A 24,414-nucleotide genomic window follows, 5' to 3' on the forward strand; every position below is an offset into this window, starting at 1 on the left:
TTCTTATATACAGCAGAATTGTATCCAAGACTATTTTCCTCTTGAGGACAATAAAGAGTTCCACTTTATTTGGATAGTCCCATGTAGATGATCTGCAGATACTCAAACTATCAACAACCGATCAACTACAACTCTGTTGATACATAACAGCTTGCTGATGTTACGTTTGGGGATAGTTAGAAGACATTTTTGTTGGCTGTTAGTTGAACAACCTATGGGACATACCTGTAGGAAGCGTGTGCTGAGCGGCGTGTTCTCCCTCAGCTCCACGCGGTAGGTCAGGGTGTCGAACACGGGACCGTGGTCGTTCTCCGCCTGGACGTGCACCACAAGCATCATGGTAGAGCTTAGCTGCGGCGCGCCGCCATCTTTAGCTGTCACCGTCAGGTCGTAACGCGGCGTTACGTCGTACGACAACCCGCCAACGAGACGGATCTCCCCTGTGCTGCGCTCCATGGAAAAGGTTCTTTGACCTCCGCTTGAGGTCGCGGTGGAGGAAAGATCAAAGGTCATCTGGCCGTTGAAGCCGGAGTCCCGGTCTTTGGCCTGGACTCGGTAGACCACGGTCCCCATCTCTGTGTGCTCCGGGAGGAGGAGAGACTCAGAAGACGAGGGCATGAAGACAGGAGCGTTGTCGTTGATGTCCTGGATGGTGATGTGGACGTGGGTCTGACCGAAGGCAGGGGGGCTGCCGCTACGAGCCTGGAGCTCCAGGGTTAGAGAGGGCTGGGCCTCGTGGTCCAGGGGAAGGCTGGTCCGCAGGGCACCGCTCTCTGGGTCCACAGTGAAGTAGCCAGCAGGGTCTCCAGAGGAGATGGTGTACAGGATGTCCCTACTGGGGCCGCCTGGGAACAGACAGGGGAAGTTGAATGATTTATTAACCCTTATGTACGGGATACACATGGTATACACCATCCAATGAAATGCGTACTTGCATCTTCCATCTCAACAATTCAACAACAATAAGAGATACTAAAAGATAACAATATGAACATAAAGTAAGTGGATCAGTAGAATATAATACATATCTTAGCATAAGTATAATACAGGAAGGCACAATTTATAGTCCAATATTTCACGTGTATTGGGGAAGGGGGGCAAGTGTTTAAACTGTGCAGTATTTATCAATCATAATAATAGTCTGGTAACAGCAGTTGTGTGTGTGTGTGTGTGTGTGTGTGTGTGTGTGTGTGTGGGTGAGTGAGTGAGTGGGTGCATGTTTGTGAATACAGATGCAATTGTGTGTGTGAGTTTATTTTATTTGTATCTTTTGAAGTGAGATGACAAGATCCAGAGCCAGTCCAGACGAGGAGACCAGAACCAGACCAGACGAGGTGAACAGAACCAGACCAGACGAGGTGACCAGAACCAGTCCAGACGACAATAGAACCAGACCAGAAGAGGAGACCAGAACCAGTCCAGACGAGGTGACCAGAACCAGTCCAGACGAGGAGACCAGAGCCAGTCCAGACGAGGAGACCAGAACCAGTCCAGACAAGGAGACCAGAACCAGTCCAGACGAGGAAAACAGAATCAGACCAAACGAAGAGACCAGAGCCAGTCCAGACGAGGAGACCAGAGCCAGACCAGACCAGATGAGGAGACCAGAACCAGTCCAGACAAGGAGACCAGAACCAGACGAGGAGAACAGAACCAGACCAGACCAGATGAGGAGAACAGAACCAGACCAGATGAGGAGACCAGAACCAGACCAGACGATGAGACCAAAACCAGACCAGACGAGGAGACCAGAACCAGTACAGACGAGGAAACCAGAGCCAGACCAGACCAGACGAGGAGACCAGAACCAGTCCAGACAAGGAGACCAGAACCAGACCAGACGAGGAAAACAGAACCAGACCAGACGAGGAGACCAGAACCAGTCCAGACAAGGAGACCAGAACCAGACCAGACGAGGAGAACAGAACCAGACCAGACCAGATGAGGAGACCAGAGCCAGACCAGACGAGGAGACCAGAACCAGTCCAGACAAGGAGACCAGAACCAGTCCAGACGAAGAGACCAGAGCCAGACCAGACGAGGAGACCAGAGCCAGACCAGACGAGGAGACCAGAACCAGTCCAGACAAGGAGACCAGAACCAGACCAGACGAGGAGAACAGAACCAGACCAGACCAGATGAGGAGAACAGAACCAGACCAGATGAGGAGACCAGAGCCAGACCAGACCAGACGAGGAGACCAGAACCAGTACGGATGAGAAGACCAGAGCCAGACCAGACCAGACGAGGAGACCAGAACCAGACCAGACGAGGAGACCAGAACCAGACCAGACGAGGAGACCAGAACCAGACCAGACCAGATGAGGAGAACAGAACCAGTCCAGACGAGGAGACCAGAGCCAGTCCAGACGAGGAGACCAGAACCAGACCAGACGAGGAGACCAGAACCAGACCAGACCAGATGAGGAGAACAGAACCAGTCCAGACGAGGAGACCAGAACCAGACCAGACGAGGAGACCAGAGCCAGTCCAGACGAGGAGACCAGAACCAGACCAGATGAGGAGACCAGAACCAGACCAGACGAGGAGACCAGAGCCAGACCAGACCAGATGAGGAGACCAGAACCAGACCAGACGAGGAGACCAGAACCAGACCAGACGAGGAGACCAAAACCAGACCAGACGAGGAGACCAAAACCAGACCAGACGAGGAGACCAAAACCAGACCAGACGAGGAGACCAAAAACAGACCAGGCAGAGAGCCCTTCAGTTACAATATACTCCCCCTCAGTCATTTGTCAAGTATTTTACACTATGACAGAGTCCTAAATATCCAAAGTAATGATTCTAAAAACAATGTGCTGGGATGGAATGTGTGATTAATGTGATTTCTGAACGAGGTGTGTACAGTGGCTCACTGCCTATTTGAACAATTGGTACAGGGAGGACAGAGGGAGCACAGAACGCCCCAGTGAGTCCTTTCAGCACATGCTGCCCACACACACACACACACACACGCATACTTTCAAACAGGTGTTAGCTGTCCTTAACCAATCAGAAGTTCCAATTCCAAGTCACACCCACCGTTCTTAATGATGGCCTGTACGATGCCAACCTCAGTCCCTCGCAGTACGTTTTCAGACACAGTGAAGCTGTACTGACTGTGTTCGAACACAGGGGGTGCCACCAGGCCTGCCACCACACTGATGTTGACCCGGGCGTTGACCAGTGCTGCCAAACCCCCTCCGTCCTGGGCTGAAACCACCATGGGGATCACAGTGTTGGCCTTGCCATGCAGCGACCGGGACAGGGAGATCACACCTGGTGGAGAAAGGACACAAAACACAGTGGTCGAGGTCAGACACAGCTCAAAATACACACACAGAGACATGAGGATGGACGCACACACACAAACATACACGCTTTATTTAGTTCCAGGAAAATTCCATTTCAGCGCGCTGGCATCTGGCATCTGTAAGATCCATTAAGCACATTGTGGAAAATACAAGAATGCCTTTTTCCTCGATACACCTGTAGCTACATAAGAAGTTAATACAGTACCAACCTGTGTCTTTGTTGTTAAAGCTGTACTACATGTAAAAACACCAACCTGTGTCTTTTTGTTCATAGTTAAAGCTGTACCACATGTAAAAGCACCAACCTGTGTCTTTGTTGTTAAAGCTGTACTACATGTAAAAACACCAACCTGTGTCTTTGTTGTTAAATCTGTACCACATGTAAAAACACCAACCTGTGTCTTTTTGTTCATAGTTAAAGCTGTACTACATGTAAAAACACCAACCTGTGTCTTTGTTGTTAAAGCTGTACCACATGTAAAAACACCAACCTGTGTCTTTGTTGTTAAAGCTGTACCACATGTAAAAACACCAACCTGTGTCTTTTTGTTCATAGTTAAAGCTGTACCACATGTAAAAAACGCCAACCTGTGTCTTTGTTGTTAAATCTGTACCACATGTAAAAACACCAACCTGTGTCTTTTTGTTCATAGTTAAAGCTGTACCACATGTAAAAACACCAACCTGTGTCTTTGTTGTTAAAGCTGTACCACATGTAAAAACACCAACCTGTGTCTTTTTGTTCATAGTTAAAGCTGTACCACATGTAAAAAACGCCAACCTGTGTCTTTGTTCATAGTTAAAGCTGTTAAAGCATGTAAAAACACCAACCTGTCTCTTATTGTTCATTAAAAAGCTGTATTACAGTAAAAGTACCAACCTGTGTCTTTGTTGTTAAATCTGTATTACAGTAAAAGTACCAACCTGTGTCTTTATTGTTAAATCTGTATTACAGTAAAAGGACCAACCTGTGTCTTTATTGTTAAATCTGTATTACAGTAAAAGTACCAACCTGTGTCTTTATTGTTAAATCTGTATTACAGTAAAAGTACCAACCTGTGTCTTTGTTGTTAAAGCTGTACTACATGTAAAAACACCAACCTGTGTCTTTGTTGTTAAAGCTGTACCACATGTAAAAACACCAACCTGTGTCTTTTTGTTCATAGTTAAAGCTGTACCACATGTAAAAAACGCCAACCTGTGTCTTTGTTGTTAAATCTGTACCACATGTAAAAACACCAACCTGTGTCTTTTTGTTCATAGTTAAAGCTGTACCACATGTAAAAAACGCCAACCTGTGTCTTTTTGTTCATAGTTAAAGCTGTACTACATGTAAAAGTACCAACCTGTGTCTTTATTGTTAAATCTGTATTACAGTAAAAATACCAACCTGTGTCTTTTTTGTTAAATCTGTATTACAGTAAAAGTACCAACCTGTGTCTTTATTGTTAAATCTGTATTACAGTAAAAGTACCAACCTGTGTCTTTATTGTTAAATCTGTATTACAGTAAAAGTACCAACCTGTGTCTTTGTTGTTAAATCTGTATTACAGTAAAAGTACCAACCTGTGTCTTTATTGTTAAATCTGTACTACATGTAAAAGTACCAACCTGTGTCTTTGTTGTTAAATCTGTATTACAGTAAAAGTACCAACCTGTGTCTTTATTGTTAAATCTGTATTACAGTAAAAATACCAACCTGTGTCTTTATTGTTAAATCTGTATTACAGTAAAAGTACCAACCTGTGTCTTTATTGTTAAATCTGTATTACAGTAAAAGTACCAACCTGTGTCTTTATTGTTAAATCTGTATTACAGTAAAAGTACCAATCTGTGTCTTTGTTGTTAAATCTGTATTACAGTAAAAGTACCAACCTGTGTCTTTGTTGTTAAATCTGTATTACAGTAAAAGTACCAACCTGTGTCTTTGTTGTTAAATCTGTATTACAGTAAAAGTACCAACCTGTGTCTCTTTTGTTAAATCTGTATTACAGTAAAAGTACCAACCTGTGTCTTTATTGTTAAATCTGTACTACATGTAAAAGTACCAACCTGTGTCTTTGTTGTTAAATCTGTATTACAGTAAAAGTACCAATCTGTGTCTTTGTTGTTAAATCTGTATTACAGTAAAAGTACCAACCTGTGTCTTTATTGTTAAATCTGTATTACAGTAAAAGTACCAACCTGTGTCTTTGTTGTTAAATCTGTATTACAGTAAAAGTACCAACCTGTGTCTTTGTTGTTAAATCTGTATTACAGTAAAAGTACCAACCTGTGTCTTTTTTGTTAAATCTGTATTACAGTAAAAGTACCAACCTGTGTCTTTATTGTTAAATCTGTACTACATTTAAAAGTACCAACCTGTGTCTTTGTTGTTAAATCTGTATTACAGTAAAAGTACCAACCTGTGTCTTTGTTGTTAAATCTGTATTACAGTAAAAGTACCAACCTGTGTCTTTATTGTTAAATCTGTATTACAGTAAAAGTACCAACCTGTGTCTTTATTGTTAAATCTGTATTACAGTAAAAGTACCAACCTGTGTCTTTATTGTTAAATCTGTATTACAGTAAAAGTACCAACCTGTGTCTTTATTGTTAAATCTGTATTACAGTAAAAGTACCAACCTGTGTCTTTGTTGAGGGTGAAGAAGGGGGAGTTGCCCCTGGGGACGGTTCGGTACGTGACCCTCCCGTTCTCCCCAGTGTCGGAGTCAAGGGCCGTAACCTTGACAACAGAGGTGCCAGGTGCACTCTGGGAGCTCAGGCTGACGGCGTAGCTCACAGGGTAGAAGACTGGTCTGTTGTCATTGATGTCCAGCAGGTCCACCCTGACGTAGGCCACAGAGTTCAGACCGCCCTACAGAGGAACAGAAAGGAAAATCAAACAATAAATCAAAAAGACAACGCTCATTGGAATGTGTTAGATGTGTCAGTGACATTCTGTGTTGGTTTGTTGGAGATTTATGTGAAACCAATAATAAAACAATGGACAAATCCAGAATTTTCTGGGACAATCACCACATGAAGTGTCCTGGGGTAGGAATGTTTTTTATTTCAACATGCTTCAGTTAAGCTGAGCACCTTTCCCCCTTTATATTAAAGCCCAGCTGTAGTGAGTTATGTGTTGGGTATGCACCTCTTCTAAGGACAAAAAGCTCTCTGTTCTACTAGACTTCACATGCTGTTGTATATCACCAGGACAAAGTGGTAAAAAAACACATTTGAGCACATTAATGGAGAGAGGTAAAATCAGCAGGAACCCTGGTAAAAACGTCTGAGTCTGAAATCTAGTCCTGGCAGGTTGGTGGAGGGATACGGATTGATAGCTTCCCCAGGGAAACAGCAATCTGTCAGGATCTGTGTGGGGTGAGAGGGCTCGCTACTGCCACAGAGCAGAGAGCTCTGTTTCCCTGGCGGCTCATTCTGAACAGAATACAGAGCAGGCTTTTCATTTGGCCGGACTGGTGAGAGGGTGGAGGAGGGAGGAGGGTTGGAGGGGGAGCAGCGGTCCAACTTATTCAATATTACTGCTATCTGCCTGTCTGACTGTATGTCTGTATGTCTGCATGTCTGTCTGTGTCTGTCTGACTGACTGTCTGCCTGCCTGCGTTTCTGTCTGTCTGTCTGCGTGCCTGTCTATCTGACTGTCTGTCTGCCAGTCTGCTTGACGTTGTAGACATTTCTCTTTCTCTCTCTCTCTCTCTCTCTCTCTCTCTCTCTCTCTCTTTCTCTCTCTCTCTCTCTCTCTCTCTCTCTCTCTCTCTCTCTATCACTCTATCACTCTCTCTTCTCTATCTGATTGTTTTACCATGACTGCAGTGATTCCATTAATTTCTACCCTTTTACTTTCAAGTATGATTTGGCGTGTGGCGCTACAGGATGCTATCACAGCACAGGCCTGCCAGGTAGACTCATTCACAGCACAGTCCTGCCAGGGAGACTCATTCACAGCACAGTCCTGCCAGGTGAGCTCATTCACAGCACAGTCCTGCCAGGGAGACTCATTCACAGCACAGTCCTGCCAGGGAGACTCATTCACAGCACAGGCCTGCCAGGGAGGCTCATTCACAGCACAGTCCTGCCAGGGAGACTCATTCACAGCACAGGCCTGCCAGGGAGGCTCATTCACAGCACAGTCCTGCCAGGGAGTCTCATTCACAGCACAGGCCTGCCAGGGAGACTCATTCACAGCACAGTCCTGCCAGGGAGACTCATTCACAGCACAGGCCTGCCAGGGAGGCTCATTCACAGCACAGGCCTGCCAGGGAGGCTCATTCACAGCACAGGCCTGCCAGGGAGGCTCATTCAGACTCTTTTATTTGGCTGCACTAATGACAGATTTGCTGCTCTGCTGTGTTCTGCTCTGCCTGGCTGGGGAGCTGCTCCCCTCTCTACTAGCTATCCTGGCTCTGGCTCTATAGCTGCGTCTAATAGCCAGGGTTCTGCTAGCTATTTGTCTGCTGTGAACCATGCTGTGAAATGTCGGTTAAAAAGATCCATTCAATTGTTGGAAGCATCAATATTACCAGTGTGCTGGAGTTTTTCTTCTTTTAACTCTGCTGTGATAAACACTGGGAAAAACACTGCTTTAAGAGATCAGTGTCAGGGGTTTAATGTACTCACAGGGAGATATTATACTGCCACTCTATTCCCATAGGGCTCTGGTGAAAAGGAATGGACTATATCGGGAATGCAGACATTGGATGAGGATGGAGAGATAGCCAAGAAGTGGGTCTATAGAGAGAAGAGGGTGGAGAGATAGCCAAGAAGTGGGTCTATAGAGAGAAGAGGATGGAGAGATAGCCAAGAAGTTGGTCTATTGAGAGAAGAGGGTGGAGAGATAGCCAAGAAGTGGGTCTAGAGAGAGAAGAGGGTGGAGAGATAGCCAAGAAGTGGGTCTAGAGAGAGAAGAGGGTGGAGAGATAGCCAAGAAGTGGGTCTAGAGAGAGAAGAGGGTGGAGAGATAGCCAAGAAGTGGGTCTAGAAAGAGAAGGGGTGGAGAGATAGCCAAGAAGTGGGTCTAGAGAGAGAAGAGGATGGAGAGATAGTTAAGAAGTGGGTCTAGAGAGAGAAGAGGGTGGAGAGATAGCCAAGAAGTGGGTCTAGAGAGAGAAGAGGATGGAGAGATAGTCAAGAAGTGGGTCTAGAGAGAGAAGAGGGTGGAGAGATAGCCAAGAAGTGGGTCTAGAGAGAGAAGAGGGTGGAGAGATAGCCAAGAAGTGGGTCTAGAAAGAGAAGGGGTGGAGAGATAGCCAAGAAGTGGGACTAGAGAGAGAAGAGGATGGAGAGATAGTCAAGAAGTGGGCCTAGAGAGAGAAGAGGGTGGAGAGATAGCCAAGAAGTGGGTCTAGAAAGAGAAGAAGGTGGAGAGATAGCCAAGAAGTGGGTCTAGAAAGAGAAGAGGGTGGAGAGATGTGGAGGAGAGGAGAAGAATGAATTCACCCCGTCCACTGCTGGACTTGTTCCGGAGAGGTTGAGGAAGGTGGAGCGAGAGATGGTTAGTGGAGGGTAAATGGAAGGAAGAGTGCAGAGGGAAGGAGAGATCAGGAGGGTGGAGAGATACAGTAGGAGATGTGTGGAGACTCACCCCGTCCACAGCGGTGACGGTAAAGTCGTAGCTGGTTGGTCCCTGGTCCCTGTCCAGAGCCACGTTGGTACAGATCTGTCCTGTCTCCTTCCCTACAGAGAACTGGGAGGGAACAGCACTGTTGATGCCTGACCCCAGAGAGTAGCTGATGGAGCCGAAGGAGCCACCGTCCGCGTCTGTCGCTGTCACCTTGCGAGAGGGAGATAAAAGAAGAGGATGTATGGGTTAGACAGTTTGTCTTAAGGGGATCTTTCACTGTTACGCCTACGAAGACACAGGAATCTTAGGAGCTGGACAAGATAAGGAAATATTCACTAACTCTGGGAGGACATTGAATGTTGACTTCAAAAAATACTATTATTCCACTACCATAAATGACTTTTGGACAGCTGAAGCAAGCACACAATTTGACTTCAGGAAAATTACCATTCTAGTTAGACCAATGTATTTTAGCATGTACCCTGTATGATCATTTTGGATAGTAACACTTGTTTGAACGAGAACCCACACAGGACAGTACAGGACAGTACATAGCAGGACAGTACAGGACAGTACAGGACAGTATAGTACAGGACAGCACATTACAGTACAGGATAGTACAGTTCAGTACAGTACAGGACACTACAATACAGGACAGTAACAGTAACAGTACAGCACAGTACAGGACAGTGACAGTAAAAGTAACAGTACAGGACAGTAACAGAACAGGACAGTAACAGTACAGGACAGTAACAGTAACAGTACAGGACAGTAACAGTACAGGACAGTAACAGTAACAGTACAGGACAGTACAGTAACAGTACAGAACACTACATTACAGTACAGTACAGTACAGTACAGTACAGTACAGTACAGGACAGTAACAGTAACAATACAGTACAGGACAGTAACAGTACAGTACAGTACAGGACAGGACAGTAAATGACAGTAACAATACAGTACAGGGCAGTACAGGACAGAACAGTACAGTACACTACAGTACAGGACAGTAACAGTAACAGTACATGACACTACAGTACAGGGCAGTGACAGTAACAGTGACAGTAACAGTAACAATAACAGTAACAGTACAGAACAGTAACAGTACAGTACAGCAGTAACAATAACAGTACAGGACAGCAGTAACAGTAACAGTACAGAACAGTAACAGTACAGGACAGCGGTAACAGTAACAGTAACAGTACAGAAAAGTAACAGTACAGGACAGTAACAGTACAGAACATTAACAGTAACAGTAACAGTACAGTACAGTACAGTACATTAACATTAACATTAAAGTACAGGACAGTACAGGACAGTAACAGTACAGTACAGTACAGTAACAGTAACAGTACAGGACAGCAACAGTACATAATAGTACAGGACAGTAACAGTACAGTACAGTACAGTACAGGACAGGACAGTAACAGTACAGCACAGTAACAGTACAGTAGAGGACAGGACAGTAACAGTAACAGTACAGTACAGTACAGTACAGGACAGTACAGAACAGGACAGTAACAGTACAGTACAGTACAGTACAGTACAGTACAGGACAGTAACAGTAACAATACAGTACAGGACAGTACAGGACAGTAACAGTACAGTACAGGACAGGACAGTAAATGACAGTAACAATACAGTACAGGGCAGTACAGGACAGAACAGTACAGTACACTACAGTACAGGACAGTAACAGTACATGACACTACAGTACAGGGCAGTGACAGTAACAGTGACAGTAACAGTAACAATAACAGTAACAGTACAGAACAGTAACAGTACAGTACAGCAGTAACAATAACAGTACAGGACAGCAGTAACAGTACAGAACAGTAACAGTACAGGACAGCGGTAACAGTAACAGTAACAGTACAGAAAAGTAACAGTACAGGACAGTAACAGTACAGAACATTAACAGTAACAGTAACAGTACAGTACAGTACAGTACATTAACATTAAAGTACAGGACAGTACAGGACAGTAACAGTACAGTACAGTACAGTAACAGTAACAGTACAGGACAGTAACAGTACATAATAGTACAGGACAGTAACAGTACAGTACAGTACAGTACAGGACAGGACAGTAACAGTACAGCACAGTAACAGTACAGTAGAGGACAGGACAGTAACAGTAACAGTACAGTACAGTACAGTACAGTACAGGACAGTACAGAACAGGACAGTAACAGTACAGTACAGTACAGTACAGTACAGGACAGTAAAAGTAACAGTAACAGTACAGTAGCAGTACAGGACCGTAACAGTACAGTACAGGACAGTAACAGTACAGGACAGTAACAGTACAGGACAGTAACAGTAACAGGGACAGTAACAGTAACAGTACAGGACAGTAAAGGACAGTAACAGTACAGGACAGGACAGTACAGTACATTAACATTACAGTACAGGACAGTACAGGACAGGACAGTAACAGTACAGTACAGTACAGTACAACAGTAACAGTAACAGTAACAGTACAGGACAGTGACAGTACATAATAGTACAGGGCAGTAACAGTACAGTACAGTACAGTACAGGACAGTACAGTACAGTACAGTACAGTACAGTACAGTACAGTACAGTACAGTACAGGACAGTAAAAGTAACAGTAACAGTAACAGTAGCAGTACAGGACCGTAACAGTACAGTACAGGACAGTAACAGTACAGGACAGTAACAGTACAGGACAGTAACAGTAACAGGGACAGTAACAGTACAGGACAGTAAAGGACAGTAACAGTACAGGACAGGACAGTACAGTACATTAACATTACAGTACAGGACAGTACAGTACAGGACAGGACAGTAACAGTACAGTACAGTACAGTACAACAGTAACAGTAACAGTACAGGACAGTGACAGTACATAATAGTACAGGGCAGTAACAGTACAGTACAGTACAGTACAGTACAGTACAGTACAAGACAGGACAGTAACAGTACAGTACAGTACAGGACAGTAACAGTACAGTACAGGACAGTACAGTACAGGACAGTACAGGACAGTAACAGTACAGTACAAGACATTAACAGTAACAGTACAGGACAGTAACAGTACAGGACAGTAACAGTAACAGTACAGGACAGTAACAGTACAGGACAGGACAGTAACAGTAAAGGACAGTAACAGTACAGGACAGGACAGTAACAGTACAGGACAGGACAGTAAAGGACAGTAACAGTACAGGACAGGACAGTACAGGACAGTAACAGTACAGTACAGTACAGTACAGAACAGTAACAGTACAGTACAGGACAGAACAGTACAGTACAGTACAGTAACAGTACAGGACAGTACAGTACAGGACAGTATAGTAACAGTAACAGTACAGGACAGTAACAGTACAGTACAGTAACAGTAACAGTACAGGACAGTAACAGTACAGTACAGGACAGTAACAGTACAGTACAGGACAGGACAGTACAGGACAGTAACAGTACAGGACAGTAACAGTAACAGTACAGTACAAGACAGTAACAGTAACAGTACAGGACAGTAACAGTACAGGACAGTAACAGTAACAGTACGGGACAGTAACAGTACAGGACAGGACAGTAACAGTAAAGGACAGTAACAGTACAGGCCAGGACATTAACAGTACAGGACAGGACAGTAAAGGACAGTAACAGTACAGGACAGGACAGTACAGGACAGTAACAGTACAGTACAGTACAGAACAGTAACAGTACAGTACAGGACAGAGCAGTACAGTACAGGACAGTACAGTAACAGTACAGGACAGTACAGTACAGGACAGTACAGGACAGTATAGTAACAGTAACCGTACAGGACAGTAACAGTACAGTACAGTACAGGACAGTAACAGTAACAGTACAGGACAGTAACAGTACAGAACATTAACAGTAACAGTACAGTACAGTAAAAGTAACAGTACAGTACAGGACAGTAACAGTACAGGACAGTAACAGTACAGAACATTAACAGTAACAGTACAGTACAGTACAGTACAGTACAGTACAGTACAGGACAGTAACAGTAACAGTACAGTAACAGTACAGGACAGTAACAGTACAGGACAGTAACAGTACAAGACAGAACATTAACAGTACAGTACAGTACAGTACAGGACAGTAACAGTACAGGACAGTAACAGTACAGGACAGGACATTAACAGTAACAGTAACAGTACAGTACAGGACAGTAACAGTACAGGACAGTAACAGTACAGGACAGGACATTAACAGTAACAGTAACAGTACAGTACAGGACAGTAACAGTACAGGACAGTAACAGTACAGAACATTAACAGTAACAGTACAGTACAGTAACAGTACAGTACATTACAGGACAGGACAGGACAGGATAGTAACAGTACAGGACAGTAACAGTACAGAACATTAACAGTAACAGTACAGTACAGGACAGTAACAGTAACAGTACAGTACAGGACAGTAACAGTACAGGACAGTAACAGTACAGAACATTAACAGTAGCAGTACAGTACAGTACAGTAACAATACAGTACAGGACAGTAACAGTACAGGACAGTAACAGTACAGAACATTAACAGTACAGTACAGTACAGTACAGTAACAGTAACAGTAACAGTACAGGACAATAACAGTACAGAACATTAACAGTACAGTACAGTACAGTACAGTACAGTAACAGTAACAGTACAGGACAGTACAGGACAGTACAGGACACCAGGTGTTGTTGGAGGGAGTATTTTCTTCTCATCTGTGTTGTTTATCTGAGTTAGAGCACAAGCCAAACCGCCTCCTCTGATAGAACGAGGCACTGGGGGAGGGAGGGAGGAGAGGATGACTTCCCCAGCCCTGCCTGCGTTTAGCCGGGAGAGATGCCAGCAGTCGAGACAGCCAGGCTGGTTCAGAAGTGGAGTGGCGTCTGTCTGAACAGCCCAATGACAGGGAGGAAGGGGGGATGGGGAGGGAGGTCTGTGGAGCAGGAGGGTATCCCCCACAGCACGCCTCACTGCCTCCCTGCCTCACCACATTATAACGCTAACGTTCTACCCCTCAGCGTCTGGTTCTAATACCCCTCACATCTACGTACAGAGAGAGCTGAGAGCTGGGGCTGGTGGGTTCATAACAGACAGCCTCCACTCAGTTCAGCCCAACTCCCCAGCCAGCCACTAGTCAGCCGCGGAGAGGAGACTGTAGCAGTTCCCTGGATTAGACTAACCAAACAAGCCAATCAGAGAGCCTCCTGGGTACTGGCAGGGTAATCGTTTGCAAGTGTTGGCTTGGGATCGCAGCTAGAAAGAGATTACAGATGGGGTTAAGCCTCACAAGTTGATTAGAGTTCTCTCTTCCTTCCATCGCTTCAAAAAAAGAGGGGGGGATCTCTCTGGGAAGGAAAGTACGACTACTACTACTGCAGTATGGCTGCTCTGTGCCTAAGAGGGCAGCTAGGAGAGAGCTATGAGAGACTGGGCCAAGGAAAATACAGCCAGCCATGCTTATCAAAAGCACACACTTCCCTGTCCTGGCCTGGCCCTGGCTCCTGTGAGTGTACGAGGTGATGATGATTCTCAAATGAAACAGGATCTCTGTTCTGTATGTATCCTGTAGCACACGGTGGTCGTACGGCGCTGTGTGTGTGTATGTGTGCATACGTGTGTGTGCTTTTGTGTGTGTGTGTGTGTGTGTGTGTGTGTTTGTCCTAACGACAGCCAAAGGACAGTGAGAGAGCCAGCGAGAGAGCCTGTGATGTTGGCAGAGAGAGACACAGGAGGGGACAGTGACCGGGAGCTTGTTAAAACACAGCAACTCTCTAGGCCTGTAGCCGTAGCTTCAATATTCTATTATCTGACAGGGGGCACGTTATTAATAACTACTGCACTGCTCCCTCTTGTTCTCACCACAGTAGCATGACTGAACCTGGACAAGTTAAGAGAGAGAGAGAGAGAGAGAGAGAGAGAGAGAGCTATATGAGGAGACCCAAATGTATCTTTCCATTTCAGCCACAACCAGGCATGGAGGAATGTTTATTTTCCTAGCCAATACCACCGTCATAAAAAATGGCACCTGTACAATACTCACATTAAATATTTATGATATGAGGGCTGACAAATGAACTGGTAGAATGCACCTGGGATTTACAGTGGAGGGGAAAGAATGGAACTAGGAATTCAGAGGTAGAGGCTATGGAGTTCGCTACTCTCATATGAACACAGTTACAGTACAGCAGCAATACTGAAGCTGGAGGGAAAACACTCTCCTGTAGCATAGCATTAAAAAAGTGTCAGACACAAAAATAGTGAGGGTCTCCTGGCTGCATAGCCTGGATGAGCAGTGGAGTAGTGGAACAGTATTACTAGGACCTGGAGTTATTCCTGGCTCGATCATGTGGTTGAGAAAGACTCATGGCCCTAAGAATAACATATTAAAAGCAGAGCAAGGAGAATAATGTAAAGAGATGGATAGGGTGACCGGGGATAGAGAGAGAGAGAGAGAGAGAGAGAGAGAGAGAGAGAGAGAGAGAGAGAGAGAGAGAGAGAGAGAGAGAGAGAGAGAGAGAGCGAGAGAGAGAGAGAGAGAGAGAGAGCAGGCCAGTTGTGAATGTTGAACTAATGAATTAGCATTCTACATGACTGCCGAGAGACAAGAAGTGCACGGCACCAACCACAGTTCACATGCATACACACACACACCACAGCTCTGCCTCAGAGGTGAATGGATACAACAACTGAATGCTAATCTGGTTAAGGCTAGAAAGAGAACGCGAGAGAGAGAGGATGGAGAGAGAGAGAGAGAACAGTACAGTCCAGGGATTGAGAGCTATGAGGCTGTTGTGTGTTGTGAAGACAGATATCAGAAGGAATAGGAGGCATGTGTGGACAGATTCACCTCCAGTTCAGCATGCTCTCACCAGCCTGATGCCCGTTATACATGATAGAGATAGACGTACTGATCCAACTGTTATCTACAATCTCTCCACGCTTGATTTCAGGGAAACACACATTGACAAACATATCCAGTGGATATCCTATTTGACTATAATAACCCTGCTCTAAACGTAACCCTCTAAACGTAAACATATATTTAGCTCCAAATGCAGAGGAGTTGTATGTTGTTGTACTATAATGAAGGTACAATAGAATTGATATAAAACCTTAAATGTTCACAATGCTACGCCTGAGGAGAGCAATCAGAATGATCTCAACTCTCAGGGACCTGGAATCTCTATTCTTCTCTCATTCTAGGCTAATTACAGCATATCAGTGACATGGGACTGGAGGCCTGGAGCTGAGGCTGAGGACTAGGTCTGCCTGTCCAGGAAATGTGTCCCAAATGGTACCCCATCCCTACAAAGTGCCCTATGAGCCCTGGTCAAAAGTAGTGCACTAAATAGAAAATAGGATGCCATTTCAGATGCAGGCAAGATGACAGCATAACATCTCCACTCAGCTGGACAGGCTTGGTTTATAATGAAGCCTCATTCTGACGGAGACAACATGTCTTCGTCCTAAATGGCACAGTAGTGTACTATAGGGAATACTGGAATAGGGTGCCATTTGGGACGCAGACAGAATAATTAGCCAAACCACAGACAGACAGACAACCCAGAGTGACGAGGAGGATTAACCCAATAAAATAACCTCTCTGGCGTTCATAACAAAGTCTTTATGAAGTCCTGATGGAAGGAACTGCGGTAAATCATACACAGTGAGAGAGAGAGAGGAACAGAAACGAAGGGAGAGAGAGAGAGGGAGAGAGAGGGGAAGCGGAAGAGGGAGAGAACGAGATGAGGGGAAGGTGTAAATCACTCACAATGTGCTAAGACTAATAAGAACCATGTGATTAAGATTGATGTCCGCTCACCATGCGCCTACCATGTCGCAATGCTGAGTATTTAAATCTGGTATCTGGTGATGTGTTGTTATAATTATAATCACAGCCAGACCGTTCCTTCCCTTTATACAGTATGGGTCCCAAATGGCACCCTATTCCTTATTCCCAGATAGGGCTCTGGTCAACAGTAGTGCACTATATAGGGAATAGGGTGCCATTTGGGACACAGGCATAGTCACAGCGGTGAAAACATACTGTACTTACGTTAACCAACAGTGCAGCTCAGTTCCAGTCTTGGCAGGGATGTATGTGTGTTGTGTTATACATTTCCATCTTGAATCCATGGTTTCATCATCGAGTAACGTTACATTTCCACTCTCCTCCAGCTAATGGAATAAGGCTCAGGGCTTCGTCCCGAATTGCAATTTATTCCCTATATAGTGGGCCCTGATCAAAAGCAATGCACTAACTAGAGTATAGGTATGACATTTGGGACACAGTCAGGTGTCTGTGAAGCTGATGATTTGACCTCTGAACTTTAACCGATGCTACACAGGGTGAGTGAACTCTGACCCAATACAAACCAACCTGTAGACACTAGCCAATCAGCCGCTGTCTTGTTGAAATGCATGTAAACCACCTGCTAAGTATATGTGTGCTTCAGCCAACTGTTCTTGTATTTCATTGACAATGAGAGTCAGTCACAGGTGTTGGATAAAGATGTACATACAGATCTGGTAACCAGGCTAGAACATAACTACATACAGATCTGGTAACCAGGCTAGAACATAACTACATACAGATCTGGTAACCAGGCTAGAACATAACTACATACAGATCTGGTAACCAGGCTAGAACATAACTACATAAAGACCTGGTAACCAGGCTAGAACATAACTACATATAGACCTGGTAACCGGGCTAGAAAGAACTACATACAGACCTTGTAACCAGGCTAGAAAGAACTACATACAGATCTGGTAACCAGGCTAGAACATAACTAGATAAAGACCGGGTAACCAGGCTAGAACATAACTACATACAGACCTGGTAACCAGGCTAGAAGAGAACTACATACAGATCTGGTAACCAGGCTAACACATAACTACATACAGATCTGGTAACCAGGCTAGAACATAACTACATACAGATCTGGTAACCAGGCTAGAACATAACTACATACAGACCTGGTAACCAGGCTAGAACATAACTACATATAGACCTGGTAACCGGGCTAGAAAGAACTACATACAGACCTTGTAACCAGGCTAGAAAGAACTACATACAGATCTGGTAACCAGGCTAGAACATAACTAGATAAAGACCGGGTAACCAGGCTAGAACATAACTACATACAGACCTGGTAACCAGGCTAGAAGAGAACTACATACAGATCTGGTAACCAGGCTAACACATAACTACATACAGATCTGGTAACCAGGCTAGAACATAACTACATACAGATCTGGTAACCAGGCTAGAACATAACTACATACAGACCTGGTAACCAGGCTAGAACATAACTACATACAGATCTGGTAACCAGGCTAGAACATAACTACATACAGACCTGGTAACCAGGCTAGAACATAACTACATATAGACCTGGTAACCAGGCTAGGACATAACTACATACAGATCTGGTAACCAGGCTAGAAGAGAACTACATATAGACCGGGTAACCAGGCTAGAACATAACTACATACAGATCTGGTAACCAGGCTAGAACATAACTACATACAGACCTGGTAACCAGGCTAGAAGAGAACTACATCCAGACCTGGTAACCAGGCTAGAAGAGAACTACATACAGATCTGGTAACCAGGCTAGAAGAGAACTACATACAGATCTGGTAACCAGGCTATAAGACAACTACATACAGACCTGGTAACCAGGCTATAAGACAACTACATACAGACCTGGTAACCAGGCTATAAGACAACTACATACAGACCTGGTAACTAGGCTGGGAGAGTTCCCACACTTTCCCATGTAAGATTAACAGCTATCTGATATCACCATCTCCTGACCCCTCAACAGTGACCTCTGCTGTACTCTGATACTCTGTCTGCATCCCAAATGGTACCCTATTCCCTACATTGTGAACTACCTTTGACCAGAACCCTATGTGTCCTTTGGGTGCCATTTGGGACATGGCCTGGTACTGTGATCCTCTGAGTGGGTTTTGTATTGTTCAGGCTTTTCTCCTCTCCCTCTGGGTCTCTGCTCTGCCCACTGTGGTGCTGCTGTGTTGGGCAAACATTCCCTTTTTATTGGATTACAAGTTCAAAGGCAGGAGAGTTGTTAGATGATGGTCGGGAGCCAGCAGAGTTCTGTCTCCACTCAGTGTGAGAGAAGAGTAGAGTAGAGCCTAGCCTGGTGGGAGATGTCTTATGAAGCGAGGCAGAGATAGGGAGGACTGGGGTTGGAGAGATGGAGAGAGGGAGAGACAGCGAGGAGGGAGAGGAGAAAAGGGACAGGTGACAAGAGAGTTTGCGGAGTGAGGAGACAGGCCAGAGGGAGAAGGAGAGAGGAAAAGTGAGTTAGAGAAAGGGAGAAGAGGGAGATAAAGAGTTTGGGGAGAGATTCACTTTTGGCTGGGTGTTCACTTAAACAAGCTGAAGAAGGATCCAAAGATAACTGGGCACTGTGCGGTTTGTGTTCAGTTCACCCATCAGATTCCTGCTGTATGGACCCTTCCAGTAGTACAGTATGTGACCTCGTATAACCCTGCTACTACCATTACATAGTCCTGATGTAGACCCCAGTGTGAACAGAGCTGGAACAGAGGTCTGGGAGTAGAGGTCTGAGAGTAGAGGTCTGGGAGTAGAGGTCTGGGAGTAGAGGTCTGAGAGTAGAGGTCTGGGAGTAGAGGTCTGGGAGTAGAGGTCTGGGAGTAGAGGTCTGAGAGTAGAGGTCTGGGAGTAGAGGTCTGGGAGTAGAGGTCTGGGAGTAGAGGTCTGGGAGTAGAGGTCTGAGAGTAGAGGTCTGGGAGTAGAGGTCTGGGAGTAGAGGTCTGAGAGTAGAGGTCTGGGAGTAGAGGTCTGGGAGTAGAGGTCTGGGAGTAGAGGTCTGGGAGTAGAGGTCTGGGAGTAGAGGTAATAGATGGTGTAGAGCTATGACCATGGAGGGCTCTGGTATAAGCCAACACAACCTGGGGTCTCCATCAAACCCCTAAACCCATCTCTCTCTCTCTCTCTCTCTCTCTCTCTCTCTCTCTCTCTCTCTCTCTCTCTCTCTCTCTCTCTCCACTGATGTTGGCCTCCTGTTGGGTAATATATTTTAGCTCTGATGTTTGTATGTTTTTCTGGGTGGAGCTTATGGCTGATGTGTGTGTTAATTGGCCAGTTGGTATGCCTCTGCACATGCACTCCATCATTGGTCTGTTTGGTTTGGCAGCAGATGCCCTGATTTGGTGGTTTTGTCCCAAGCTACTTGAGTAACATTTCTATTGGGAAAGAGAGAGAGAGAGAGAGAGAGAGAGAGAGAGAGAGAGAGAGAGAGAGAGAGAGAGAGAGAGAGAGAGAGACCCAGGCCCTCTACCAGCCTAGTGAAAGGAAGGAAGACTCAGTGAGACATGACCACTGTAGTTGTCCACTGAGTAAGACTAGTATATAGGCAGGAGATGCAATGAAAACTGCATAATGTTTTGAGAAAACATTTCTCCCACTGCACTTTATCAGATAACAGGCCCTAAATGAGCGTTACACACACACCCACCATGCCTCATAATTAAATCACGTAGTCTAATCTAAGTGTTTTTTCTAATAGGGGCAATGATTCCCCCTTTGGGACCTCCGGCTCGTTCACTTATTCCTTATAATTACAGAACTAATGGCTGATGGGAGTTCTTCTGCTGATTACTAATTAACGGTCCATATTTTCACAACACGCCCCATGAGTAACAGACTTTGATTGACATCACGACCAGAACATTATCTGAAATGGCACCCTATTCCCTCCCTGTATAGTGCACTACTTTGACCAGTGCCCTATGGACCCTGGTCAAAAGTAGTGCACTATATAGGGAACAGGGCCCTGGTCAAGAGTCATGCACCATGCATTATAGAGACAATGCATTATACCAGGGAAGGACAACTTTTAATGGGGGTGGGAGCCCTGAACCCCCCCACAAAACATTTTAGTGGCCCCCCTCTAGACAGCGGAGAGAAATGTTCTAAGAGTTAATTTCCTCGGCCGTTAATTCGACCATAATAACACGTTAAGATAGCTGGCCACTAAACTAACTCAGGAATCAAAACATGTGAATATGACATAGGTTAATTGACTGACCGTCGGTGACTGACATAACAAAAAAACTACCAAATGTGGAATTTGCACCTTGTGCTTTTACTACAGTAAGTTGAGAGCCCGACTGAGTCCCTACATTTTTATTTTTATTTTTCATGAAATGTTGTTTTTTTTGGGTGGGGGGGATTGATCCAAGGGACGCCCCTCCCTACACATTAGGATGACAACACACATTATTGTTCTAAGAATGACACTCTCAAGACTTGTCTCTTCTCACCACAAATGGTCAATGTCCCATGTGTAGATTCATGTGACAGATTCATTGGCGCAATCCATCAAGGCTGCAATTGTACTAGTCCCTAAAGAGCTAAGGTTCAGATGGATGGATTGATATTGAGCCAGTTAGCAGACAGAGAAATAGGAAAGCACAAACACAACGAGAGAGACGGAGGGAGGGAGAGACAGAGAGAGAGAGAGAGAGGGAGAGAGGGAGGGAGAGAGCGAGCGAGCAAGAGAAAAAGAGAGAAAGAGATAGTGTGTATTTGAGAGAGAGAGAGAGGAAGGGAGGGAGAGAGAGAGAGAGAGAAAAAAATAGAGAAAGAGAGTAAGTGTGTATTTGACAGAGAGCGAGAGAGAGCGAGAGAGAGGAAGAGAGAGGGATGGTGAAATCTGGACAGTGAAACCCTATGAGCTTTCCCAGCTGTATTGTCCTGGCATCACTTCTGAAGAGGAGAGAGGGAGAGGATGAAGGGAGGAGAGGTGTAGGAGGAGAAGAGAGAGGGAAACCTTGCCCAGTTCTCAGCCTCTTTCAGTGAGCCTTTAACTCCAAAGCAGCAGGTACTCAGTCCAACAGCCCCCAGCAGAAACACAGCTCCCCACCATGATACACACCACCAACAGCTAAGGGCTCAAAAGCTTTGCCCATGTCCCCCCCCGCCCCCGTCCCCCCCACACACACACACACCAGCTGGGTGGTAAGAGAGATAAACATAGAGAAAGAGGGGAAGTAAGAGAGGGATGAAAGAAGGCAGGCTACATACTATTGACAAAAATATAAACCCCACATAGGGACAACTGCCTCCTGGGCTTCATCCCACTGCTGTATACTGTACTACAATACATCCAACCACAGCATGCACATTTCTGCTCATGATTGTTAGTACTGTATCTAACTACTGTAGATGTCCCACTGCACTTTATCAGATAACAGGCCCTAAATGAGCGTTACACACACACCCACCATGCCTCATAATTAAATCACGTAGTCTAATCTAAGTGTTTTTTCTAATAGGGGCAATGATTCCCCCTTTGGGACCTCTGGCTCGTTCAATTATTCCTTATAATTACAGAACTAATGGCTGATGGGAGTTCTTCTGCTGATTACTAATTAACGGTCCATGAGTAACAGACTTTGATTGACATCACGAACAGAACATTATCTAAAATGGCACCCTATTCCCTCCCTATCTAGTGCACTACTTTGACCAGTGTTCTAAGGCTCCTGGTCAAAAGTAGTGCACTATATAGAGAATAGGGCGGTGGGACCTGGCTAAAAGTTGTGCACTACAGGGAATAGGGGTATGGGCCCTGGCTAAAAGTAGTGCATTATATAGGGAATAGGGGTCCATTTGGGAGGCATACCCAGCTTTGTGAAGTGCTCTGGTCCATCCAGATGTCTATTAAAATCAATCTGTCTGCATTATGGCACCTCTGTAAAACATCATATATATGTCAGCATCAGTTAGCGTCTTTCTTTAGCCCTGATGCACTGACCTCTCTCTCTGTCCTGTCCAAGAAGTATACTGTCATACTGTCGTCAGGCGAAAACACTACCATCTGCAGGCTCTGTCCTCTCAACATTTAAATTATTTCCAACTGTCATTTTTGGTCTGGGCTCGCAACCAGACGATCGCTATTGATGAATACTGACTGACTGACTGACTGGCTGTCTGACAGAGCTCTGCTAGCTTTCAATGATAGTTCAATGACACTTTCATGACAGCCAAGAATAACCAAGTAAACATGTATTCCTTTCTGACCAGACTACTAAATTCAGTGTTGACTTCACTGAAGGTTTGATCAGTTAGTGGTTTCCTTTTTGGGTCTCAAGGTCTGCATCCCAAATGGGCCCTGGTCGAAAGTAGTGTGCTATAAAGGGAATAGGATGCAATTTGGGAATCAGCCAGGGTTAGGAAAAACCCAGGACCCTCATTTCTCATGAGTATCTATGGATTCTGCAGTCTTAAGCCATGGAGTTGTCTGAGTTAGCTGTAGAGATACCTTGAGGCATTGGTTACTAGAAAAACAGTGGTTTCATGAACGTGCTCTTTTTATTTTCCACTGTGTAGTGTTGACATAAACCTGCTGAGGTTGGGCTGGACTGGGTTGGCAGCAGGTATAGTTAACATAGGTTGAGTCCCAAATGGCAACCTATTCCCTACATAGTGCACTACTTTTGACTAGGGCTAGTGAACTATGCCTGCGTTTAGATAGACAGCCCAATTCTGATATTTTTTTCACTAATTGTTCTGTTGACCAATCAGATCAGCTCTGAAAAATATCAGATGTGAAAAGATCTGATTTGATTGATGAAAAGACCAATTAGTGGAAAAAATATCTGAATTGGGCTGCCTGTGTAAATGCAGCCAATGTAGTGAACAGGGTGCCATATGGGACATAATTGGCAGAGGAACATCAAGAGCGGCAGACAGAGGGAGAGGGCGATGAAGGAACAGAGGAGGAGAGATAATATGGAAGACAGGGTGTAATGACACTAGAAGGCAGAGTGCAAAGAAGGGCTTGGAGGGTAAGGTTTATCTTTCCTCTCTTCCTCACTCCCTCTCTCTCTCTCTCTCTCTTCTCATCTCTTCTCTCTCTCCTCTCATTCTCCTCTCTCTGTAACAGCCAGTGTGTGTTTCATCTGGCATCTCCATCTGGGAGTGATTAAAGCAGCAAGCCATTTAAGGGGAAGAAGGGATCCTGAGGAGGAAAACATTTGGGGAAATTATGGATAGGGGAGGGAAAACGAAGGGGAACAGAGAGGGAAGAGGTATAGAGGCAATATGGATGGGATGCTACTAGTTAACTACTCCCTATGTCTACACGAGATACTGTACATCCACATACAAACAGAAACACTGCACAGTACAAAAATGTACACATTTGGCAAATCTGGCAAATCTGGCCATAACTCTACCATCTTGATTCTTGCTTACAAGCAAAAACTCAAACAGGAAGTTACAGGACTGTTTCACTAGCATTGACTGGAATATGTTCCGGGATTCATCCGATGGCACTGAGGAGTTTACCACATCAGTCACCGGCTTCATTAATCTCTATTGCACTCCACACTGCCCTTTCTTACTTGGACAAAATGAACACCTACGTGTTCAACACCATAGTGCCCTTGAAGCTCATCACTAAGCTAAGGTCCCTGGGCCTGAACATCTTCCTCTGCACTGCACTGGATCCTGGACTTCCTGACAGGCCATCCCC

General features: G+C 45.0%; 1 protein-coding gene across 1 annotated transcript in view; it reads right to left on the minus strand.

Moving 5' to 3' along the window:
• The window catches only part of LOC106612868 (protocadherin-16), a 196,225-nt gene that overhangs the window by 50,642 nt on the left and 121,169 nt on the right, over positions 1 to 24,414 (minus strand). The window contains exons 3-6 of the mRNA XM_045724531.2: positions 8,905 to 9,093; positions 5,943 to 6,174; positions 3,046 to 3,282; positions 226 to 845 (exon numbers count right to left, since the gene is read on the minus strand). Coding sequence (XP_045580487.2) covers positions 226 to 845; positions 3,046 to 3,282; positions 5,943 to 6,174; positions 8,905 to 9,093 — 1,278 coding nt within the window. The remainder of the gene's footprint in view (positions 1 to 225; positions 846 to 3,045; positions 3,283 to 5,942; positions 6,175 to 8,904; positions 9,094 to 24,414) is intronic.

Source organism: Salmo salar, chromosome 09, assembly GCF_965601325.2.
Source record: "Salmo salar chromosome 09, fSalSal1, whole genome shotgun sequence".
NCBI classification, from domain to species: domain Eukaryota; kingdom Metazoa; phylum Chordata; class Actinopteri; order Salmoniformes; family Salmonidae; genus Salmo; species Salmo salar.